This window comes from Colobus angolensis, unplaced genomic scaffold (assembly GCF_000951035.1).
Source record: "Colobus angolensis palliatus isolate OR3802 unplaced genomic scaffold, Cang.pa_1.0 Scaffold28, whole genome shotgun sequence".
NCBI lineage: Eukaryota > Metazoa > Chordata > Mammalia > Primates > Cercopithecidae > Colobus > Colobus angolensis.
Window position 1 is genome coordinate 5,590,565 of NW_012116043.1, and position 10,346 is coordinate 5,600,910.

Below are 10,346 nucleotides of genomic sequence, written 5' to 3' on the forward strand. Positions count from 1 at the left end.
TTTTTTTTTTTTTTGTATTTTTAGTAGAGACAGGGTTTCACCATGTTGGCCTGGATGGTCTCAGTCTCCTGACCTCTTGATCTGCCTGCCTTGGCCTCCCAAAGTGCTGGGATTACAGGCATGACCCACCGCGCCCGGCCTGCCTGTCCTTTCACAGTGTCAAAAATAAAGGCCAAGGCTGGGCGCAGTGGCTCACGCCTGTAATCCTAGTACTTTGGGAGGCCGAGGTGGGCAGATCATGAGGTCAAGAGATGGAGACCATCCTGGCCAACATGGTGAAACCCCATCTCTGCTAAAATACAAAAAATTAGACGGGTGTGGTGGTACGTGCCCGTAGTCCCAGCTACTCGGGAGGCTAAGGCAGGGGAATTGCTTGAACCTGGGAGGCAGATGTTGCAGTGAGCTGAGATCGTGCCACTGCACTCCAGTCTGACAAAAGAGCAAGACTCCGTCTCAAAAATAAAAATAAAAAAATAAAAAAAGAAAGGCCATTTACTTTCCCCCTTCTAGGAGTTCTTAAAGCATGGTATAGCTGTACATACATTTTAATATTATCTTTAAATAACAGCAGCAGAAAACAAAAGTATGAGGCTAAAGGCTAGGCCCGAAATAGCATAAATGTCAATTGATACTAGATATATACCCATAAATGAGAAAGTTAAGCAGCTGAAAATGTCAGGCCCCTTTTAATTTTCTTAAAAATACAGAAAAAAGGAAATGAGGCAAAAAGTTTCTTATTTCTTAGAAAGCACCTATGTGTGTACTTAATAAAATGTATGAGGCAGTACACATACACTGTCTTCCCAAAAGTAAATGACAACAAGATCTTTGTTTTAAATTTTCCAACTGGGTAATTATCAGAATTGATGACAGTAGTACAAAGAATACTCACACCAAGTTTACCAAGACGAATGCCCCACTGGGCATCAGTACTGAGTTCATGGAACTTAAGCCCCATCTCTATGTCCTGATAGAGACTTGCCAGCTCAGAGCCCACCAGAGATATTGCCTAAAAAATTAAAACAGAATTAAAGTTCAATCATAAGTAGAATATATTCTTATAACACCTTTTAGATGAAACCCAACAATAAAAATCATAACTTTCTTTGTGATAACCATGTAGAATGTTACGTTACATATTATTTTGTACACAGTCATTACTTCTTATGCAATATTTAGGTAATTCAGCTTTTCGTATAATGCTATACATTTAGCCTGGCTTTCCTTTATAATAAAAGGCCAAATTTTAGCTATCTTGCAAGAAAATCCCCATAAAAGGCAAATTTTAACACAATATCTAAGAGAAGTTTTCTATCTATTAAACTTATCCTAAAAAAACAAACTGATTCATGGGTCTAGGGTTTCAACTAAACCAAAATAAGATTTGAGGTTCTAAGGGTGTACACAGATTTTAAGAAATTAAAAAACTGTAATTTTGGGTTGAACAATGCTTATAACTTGCATATACAGGCAACAGTCTGTCACCAGTCAAGCAGAAGTTGGTAGAAATCACAAGTTAGCTCAACATTTATTCTACTAAATCTTTAAGACCAGGTGGCAAAGCCAACTTCATTTCTCCCCTCAAATCCTGAATACTTCAAGAATTGAAGATGTGCTTCGTTAGGGCATACCAAGATTTTGTCATAATTCTGCCATGCTTTATCTATGAGCTTCCAGAGATTTTCAAACACATCTTTTTGAGGTAAGAGAGTGCAGTAACCCAACGCCAGGTCAAGATCTACCAAGCGACAATTAAATACCTATGGGAAGAAAGCAGCAAAAGAAGCAAATTCTTCATAATCAAAACAGAATTAACTTTGTTTACAAAGGGCAGAAATACAAATAGAGAGGAATAATTTTAATTTATAATTAAAAAAAACTTTTTAAAGAAAAAAACAGAATTATGTGTCTCGAGGTTTATTTATCACTAAATTGAATTATATACACTATGGAAGAACAAGTGTTTCATGAAAAGTTATAGTAAAATAGTTCTAATGTGTTTGCTTCTGTTTAACATCCTTTATCACTATCCAAAGAGTAAGGAAAGCAACTACAAGTTCTATAGGGCACTGAAATATTTAGGGGTAAAGAGCCATAAGGTACGTAACTTATCCCTAAATAGAAAAAATACATACAAAATATCAAATGATTTTATACATAAAAAGAAAAACAGAGAAAGAGAGAGCATGACAGAAAATGATAAAGCAATAAAGGGTATACCAGAGATCTTTGTACTATTCTTGTTTTTTTTTTTTTTGAGACAGAGTCTCACTCTGTCACCCAGGCTGGAGTGCAGTGGCCGGATCTCAGCTCACTGCAAGACCCGCCTCCCAGGTTCACGCCATTCTCCTGCCTCAGCCTCCCGAGTAACTGGGACTACAGGCGCCCACTAATTTTTTGTATTTTTAGTAGAGATGGGGTTTCACCGTGTTAGCCAGGATGGTCTCGATCTCCTGACCTCGTGATCTACCCGCCTCGGCCTCCCAAAGTGCTGGGATTACAGGTGTGAGCCACCGCGCCCGGCCTGTACTATTCTTAAAATTTTCCTGAAACTTTGAAATTATCTCCAGATAAAAAATTTTGGGCCAGGTGCAGTGGCTCGTGCCTGTAATCCCAGCACTTTGGGAGGCTGAGGCAGGTGGATCACGAGGTCAGGAGATCAAGACCATCTTGGCCAACACAGTGAAACCCCGTCTCTACTAAAAATATAAAAAATTAGCCAGGCATGGTGGCAGGCGCCTGTACTAGGGAGGCTGAGGCAGGAGATAGGCACGAACCCGGGAGGTGGAGCTTACAGTGAGCCAAGATCGTGCCACTGCATTCCAGCCTGGACAAGAGTGCAAGACTCTGTTTCAAAAAAAAAAAAAAAAATTGGGGGACCTGGGCACAATATCATGCCTGTACTTCCAGCATTTCAGGAGACCAAGGTGGAAGGATTGCTTGAGGCCAAGAGTCCAAGACCAGTCTGGGCAACACAGTGAGACCTGTCTCTACAAAAAATTTTCAAAAATTAGCCAGGCATGGGGGTGCACCAGCAGCCCCAGATACTCAGTAGGCTGAGCAGCAGGAGGGCTGCTTGAGCCCATGAGTTCAAGGCTGCAGTAAGGTATGATGGTGCCTCTGCACTGCAGCCTAGACAGAGTGAGACCCCGTCTCCAAAAAAAAACCAAAATTTTTTTAAAGAAGTAATCTGACAAATGAAAATTAAATGCCTGATGCAACTATATTTTCATCAAAAGTCTATTCGAATCTTTTAAAAAATAAAGGGTAATGGAAAATCAGGATTTCTGGAATAGAAGTAAGTAAAAGGATCACTGGAATGCTTTAATCTGTAAAATAAATAACTACAGAGTGGGGCACAGTTGCTCATGCCTGTAATCTCAGTAACTCGGGAGCCTGAGGCAGGAGGATCGCTTGGGCCCAGAAGTTCAAGGCTGCAGCAAGCTATGATCATACTACTGCACTCCAGCCTGGGTGACAGAGAAAAACCTCATCTTAATCAGGAGATGACAGTGGACAAGACGGACTACTATTTCATAAAAGCTCTATAGCATGTCAATTACCATAATAAAAATACAACTGATTAGCTATAATATAGTTTCTTGAAGTTTTTGAATAGTACAACACTACTGTACTGAATCATAAACTATTGAGTCATATGCAGTTAACCAAGGTAAAAGGCAAAGAAACCCAAAATTTTTACCAAGAACAAATACTTACTTTGTGCAGTAGTGCTGTAGCATTTTCCCTGATAAATATAACAGCTTTTTCTTTCAATTCCAGAACAATATGCCTTGATTTAACTAATGCAGTCTCTCCAAATAACTTTCAGAAAAGAATAAAAAAAATTTAGGTCTAGTTCTAGGTATCATTCTGAAAATTTTTTCAAATATTAAGGAACTTTGAAAATTCATCATTATATCCAAAAAGTATCAGAATTTAACCTACAGTGATAGAAAGTTGTGTCTGGGGGTAGGGGATTGACTGGGAGGGAGCAAAGAGGAAGCATTAAAAATACCCTAAGTCTTCACCGTGGTGTTGGTGACAAGGTGAATACATTGGTTGATACACTTAAAACATGCATTTTAATTTTGAAAACTATACCTCAATACAGTTCATTAAAAAAGAACCAGCATATAATACGTATCAACAGAGTAGTAGAAATGAAGACAACTCCCTCTGAGGCCCAGCTTCATAAGCAAGTTATCAACAGTTAGTCTTCTAGAATCTCTTCAATGATGCTCAGTGATACTCTCAGAAGTAATTACAATAATTTGGCCATTTAGGTGATAACAAAATTAACAGCAGATATTTTGAGCAAATGTGGTATAGTGGAAACTGCACTGAACTTAGAGTGTGAAGACTTACTACTACAATATAAAACCTTGGGTAACTTATTCCACCTCCCTGAATCTGAGTTTACACATTTGTAAACTGGAAACTCCAGGACTGTTGTAAAGAATAAGTATGAAAATGTGTGCAGGCACCTCATTTCCACACCAGAATCTTAAGAGATGCTCAACAAATGTTCTTAAATCTGACGAATTATCAATTTCCTTGCTACAAAGACAGAAGGAAAACGTGGACTCCAAATTCCTTTGTTAGTGCTTTTACATCTACATGTACCCCAAGTCAAAGTATTTGTTCTTGAAGCTCTACCTTTTCACTCAAACTGGCATTCATGAAGTTTGACACAGAGTGCTGAAGACAGGTACCAAATGAACCAACCACAAATCTTAGGGCCAGCTCCCACTGGCTAGATTCCTGAAGATTCTGAAGCAGGGCAGAGATGGAATTTATAACAGGTAAAACAAGGCCATCTCCTGCAGAGTGATAAAGGATTATTTTAATATTTAGATTTTTTAAACAAAGAAAGATCCTATTATTGAAAACTGTTTTCAGGGACAGCCTACTTCTTCAATACAGGTAACAGTCACAGAGTTTGTTCTCAAAGTTAGTTAACATGAGGCTTGACTTAAACCAGAAAATAACTAAGTTCACTAGTTAATGAGATACTTTGATTGTAACTTGCCTATTTTAATTGAGATGTTTAAATTTTTAGCTGAAGAAAAATCATTTGTCCATTTGAAAGATAAAAATTTATAAACAAATTCATAGAAGTTAACACTATGAGCCAAATCACATAATCTACTTAACTTTTAGACAAATAACAATGTAAAAAAGAAAAACAAACAATTACATTAAGGATATTAAATCACATTCATATTTAGAATTTCAAGAAATTTCTAGAACTACGATTTTTTGTTTTTTTAGAGATAGGGTCTTCTGCTGCCCAGGCTGGAGTACAGTGGTGCCATCATAGCTCACTGCAGCCTTGACCTCCTGGGCTCAAGAGATCCTCCCACTTCAGCCTCCCAAGTAACCAGGACCACAGGAGCACACCACCATATCTTTCTATTAAGAAATCTTGAGGCCGGACATGGTGGCTCCCGCCCATAATCCCAGCACTTTGGGAGGCTAAGGTGGATCACCTGAGGTCAGGAATTCACCTGAGGTCAGGCAGGGTGGATCACCTGAGGTCAGGAATTCAAGACGAGGCTGGCCAACATGGTGAAACCCTGTCTCTACTAAAAATACAAAATAATTAGCACACGACTGTAATCCCAGCAACTTGAGAGGCTGAGGCAGGACAACTGTTGAACCCGGGAGGTAGAGAGGTTGCAGCACTGAGCCGCAATCATCGTGCCACTGCACTCCTGGGCAACAGAACAAGACTCTGTCTCAAAAAAAAAAGGAAGAAATCTTAATAGAATGCTATATATTTCTGATGCCAAATACCTTCATTAAGGGAGCAGTATGGCAAACTAGTAGACTCCAAGGGATATCTCTTGCTTTCTACAAAAGATAATAAAACGTTAAACAATACTAAATAGATGGCCAAAAGCCCAGACTTCATCACTATGCAATATATCCATGTAACAAAATAACACTTGGACCCCTTAAATTTATACAACTAATAAATACATAAATAACACTAAAGAAAATAACCCTCACACAGCACATACACTCACAGATGTGTAAATATTTCACTATTATAAAAAAAGTTCTAAAGCAAACTGCTGCTTTAAAAATAAATAAATACGGCCGGGCGCGGTGACTCAAGCCTGTAATCCCAGCACTTTGGGAGGCCGAGACGGGTGGATCATGAGGTCAAGAGATTGAGACCATCCTGGCTAACACGGTGAAACCCCGTCTCTACTAAAAAATACAAAAAACTAGCCGGGCGTGGTGGCAGGTGCCTGTAGTCCCAGCTACTCAGGAAGCTGAGGCAGGAGAATGGCGTGAACCTGAGAGGTGGAGCTTGCAGTGAGCTGAGATCCGGCCACTGCACTCCAGCCTGGGTGACAGAGCAAGACTCCGTCTCAAAAAAAATAAATAAATAAAAATAAATAAATAAATACACACAGGAAAATGCACAGGTAAGTGTATAACCTGATAAACGTCCACAGCCTGAAGGAGCAGCATCCAGATCAAGAAACAGAATATCGGCCGGGCACAGTGGCTCACGCCCGTAATCACAGCACTTTTGAAGGCTGAGGTGGGCAGATCACTCGAGGTCAGGATTTGAGACCAGCCTGGCCAACATGGTGAAACCCTATCTCTACTAAAAATACAAAATTGGCCGGGTGTGGTGGCATAAGCCTATAATTCCAGCTACTTGGGAGGCTGAGGCACAAGAATTGCTTATACCAAGGAGGCAGAGGTTGCAGTGAGCCAACATCATGCCACTGCACTCCAGCCTGAGCAGGACTCCGTCTCCAAAAAAAACCAAAACGAAAAAACAAAACAAGAAACAAAACACGGCCAGCTCTCCAGTCCCTTCCTTCCTCTTTCCCACCCCCAAGGGTAACCACTGCCCTGACTTCAAACAGCACCAGTTTAGTCCTAGCCTGTGTTTGTACTTTACATAAATGAAACCACACAGTATTTATTCTTTTGTATCTGCTTCTTTAGCTCCACATTATGCCTATAAGGTTCACCCACATTACTGTGTGTAGTTCTAGCTCCAAACCTCTAGTTTAAATTTACGCAAGGCAGAAATAAACAGAAAATAATGACACAAATAAGATTTACCAGTTAGAGGCACAAGAGATGAAATCAGTTCATAAATCACCGGAAGCACCATCTGTGACTCAAGAACAATTCCATCTTCACTGAAGAAGTCACTGTAAGACCACTCTTCATATGGATCTCTATGTGTCCCAAAAGAAGCCTAGGTGACAAATCATACAAAAAAGAGAGGAGTCAGTACGCTGCACAACACAGGTAACCATCTTCAGCAAGCAGAATCAGATCTATTAGAGCCAAACAATTTATTTTATTTTATTTTACTTTTATTTATTTTTTTGAGTCAGAGTCTTGCTCTGTGGCCCAGGCTGGAGTGCAAAACGTGTGATCTCGGCTCACTGCAACCTCTGCCTCCCAGGTTCAAACAATTCTTGTGCTTCAGCCTCCCGAGAAGCTGGAATTACAGGCTTGCACCACTACGCCTGGCTAGTTTTTGTATTTTCAGTAGGGACGGGGTTTCACCATGTTGGCTAGGCTGGTCTTCAACTCCTGACCTCAAGTGATCCACCCACCTTGGCCTCACAAAGTGTTGTGATTACAGGCATAAGCCACCACACCTGTCCTTTATTTTAATTTTTAAACTTATAAGAGATGAGGTCTCACTGTGTTGCCCAGGTTAGTCTTGAACTCCTGAGCTCAAATAATCCCTCCAACTTGGCCTCCCAAAGTACTGGGATTATAAGGCATCAGCCATCACATCTGGCCTACAGCCAAACAGCATGGGTGGCCAAATACTACCACGCATATTGTGTTTCTTCTGGTCTATGGCTTATAGAAATTTAATTTAAGTTAAACTCTAACAGATGGACAATGTCGAGGGAGGCCTTGCTGGAGGCCCAATGTTTTGAAAGATAGTGCAAATTAAAGTCAATTAAGTGACTGGAACAGATAAGTGGCCTCACGCCCTTATGTTGTTTTCCAGTCTAGGGTAAGAAAATATAAAAGATGGATTCAGTATTTTCATAAACTTTGCAAATGATTAAAAAACAGGCCAGGTGCAGTGTGGCTCATGCCTGTAATCCCAGCACTTTGAGAGGCTGAGGTGGGGGAATCACTTGAGCTCAGGAATTGAAGACCAGCCTAGGCAAGAGGGTAAGACCCTGTTTCTACAAAAAAAAACCTTTTTCTAAATTAGTCAGATGTGGTGGCACACACTTGTAGTCCCAGCTACTCAGGAGGCTGAGGTGGGAGGACTGCTTAAGCCCAGTTCAAGGCTTCAGTAAGCCTTGATCATGCCACTGCACTCCAGCCTGGGTGACAGAGCAAAAAACCCTGTCTCAAAAAAAAAAAACAAAAAACGGTGCATCAAGGGTTGCCCGGGATTTAAGGAAAAAAACTCAAAAGTAACTTACTTTCATGATTCCACAGTCATCCATTTGGCACTGTCTAGAAAGCTCTACAGCCATTAAACTATGTTTACACAGTTCTAAAGCATCTAGTAAAAAATCTGAAACAAAATGGAGAAAAATCATTAAACTCATATTTCATGTCTTTAGGATAATGAAAACAACCTTTTTATAATTACCATTTAAAATTCTAAGGAAAGCCGCAATGCAGATAGAAAGGTTCCATATAGCTTTGACTACCCTAAAAAGTTAAACCTTTTTCTCAAGGTTGGCTTGAAAATAAGATCAGATATGGGAGGCAAGGAATTTCATAATCCTACGGAAGTGAGTAATGTCAACAGTCAGAAATGACATTGTTAATATTTTGAAATAATTCCAAACAACAATCCTCAAAGAGAATCAATTATAAGCATCCCTTTGTAAAACGCAGATACTATCTCTAGTCTGATAACCATGATGCCCAATTGTAAAGAGACAGCATTTGGGAGACAAGTATGACATGAACCAGAGAATATAAAACTACGTATTTTATAAATCTTGTCACCTGGACTGCAAATGGTGGCAGCCTCGCATGCTAGATCATGTATCATGGTAGGAAGACTCAGTCCCACAGGCACTGTCATTGGGACATTATCAGCCAACATCTGACAAAGCTTCTGACACATCAGAAACAGCAATTTCCCAGTATCAGCATTGCAGTGATACTTAAACAAGTCTCTATGGAAGAAAGAAAGTATTGGTAGTTACAACTTACACTGAAAGTAAACGCATGTGCCTTTCTTGGATTAATATATCACCACCACCATCAACACATTAAATGTCTTTTAAATGTTCTCATGGTATATAGTGTAGTTTTTCTTTTCTTTCTTTTGTTTTTTTGAGACAGAGTCTAGCCCTACCGCCTAGGCAGGAGTGCAGTGGCACAATCATGGCTCACTGCAGCCTCAGCCTCCAGGGTCAAGCAATCTTCACTTCAGCCTCCCAAGTAGCTGAGACTACAGGTGTGTGCCACCACACTTGGCTAATTTTTAAATTTTTTTTTTGTAGAGATGAGTTCTTACTATGTTGCCCAGGCTGGTCTCAAAACTCCTGGGCTGAAGTAATCCTCCTGCCTTGGCCTCCCAAATTGCTGGGATTACAAGTGTGAATCACTGCGCCCAGCCTGTTTTTCTTTTTCTGAGACTGAGTCTCACTCTGTCACCCAGGCTGGAGTGCAATGGCACGATCTCGGCTCACTGCAACCTCCACCTCCCAGGTTCAAGCGATTCCCCTGCCTCATCCTCCTGAGTAGCTGGGATTACAGGTGCCCGCCACCACACCCAGCTAATAGTTGTATTTTTAGTACAGACAGGGTTTCACAGTGTTGGCCAGGCTGATCTTGAACTCCTGACCTCAAGTGATCCACCTGCCTCGGACTCCCAAAGTGCTGGGATTACAGGCATGTCACCACAGCTGGCCCCAGCCTGTTTTTCAAATGACTAAGGATACCATTCGCTGCTGAAGTGCACAGTAACCTAAATTTAATGATTATGTTACCTAACTCTGCAGTATTGCTTACTTGCCTTTTATGCTACTACTTTCTGACACTGAGGCCCAAAATACGCTCTGAGGGTGAGAAATCAAGAATCGCTTCTGTGAAAAAAGTGTGTTACTGGCCCTACCCTTATGACTGAAGAAAGAAATCAGGCAATTGTTACTTTCCTTCTTTTTGTTTTTGAGACGGAGTCTCGCTCTGTCGCTCAGGCTGGAGTGTAGTGGTGCGATCTTGGCTCACTGCAACCTGCCACAATCCTGACTCAGCCTCCCTAGTAGCTGGGACTGTAGGCACGTTCCACCACGCCTGGCTAATTTTTTGTATTTTTAGAAGAGACAGGGTTTCACCATGTTAGCCAGGATGGTCTCGATCTCCTG

General features: G+C 40.7%; 1 protein-coding gene across 2 annotated transcripts in view; it reads right to left on the reverse strand.

Moving 5' to 3' along the window:
• Nucleotides 1-10,346, reverse strand: part of KNTC1 (kinetochore associated 1) — a 111,812-nt gene that overhangs the window by 34,412 nt on the left and 67,054 nt on the right. For both annotated transcript variants that reach the window (XM_011948478.1, XM_011948479.1), the window contains 8 exons: nucleotides 8,980-9,152; nucleotides 8,442-8,536; nucleotides 7,096-7,234; nucleotides 5,800-5,856; nucleotides 4,660-4,823; nucleotides 3,721-3,825; nucleotides 1,632-1,760; nucleotides 893-1,009 (listed from right to left, as the gene is read on the reverse strand). In XM_011948478.1, coding sequence (XP_011803868.1) covers nucleotides 893-1,009; nucleotides 1,632-1,760; nucleotides 3,721-3,825; nucleotides 4,660-4,823; nucleotides 5,800-5,856; nucleotides 7,096-7,234; nucleotides 8,442-8,536; nucleotides 8,980-9,152 — 979 coding nt within the window. The remainder of the gene's footprint in view (nucleotides 1-892; nucleotides 1,010-1,631; nucleotides 1,761-3,720; nucleotides 3,826-4,659; nucleotides 4,824-5,799; nucleotides 5,857-7,095; nucleotides 7,235-8,441; nucleotides 8,537-8,979; nucleotides 9,153-10,346) is intronic.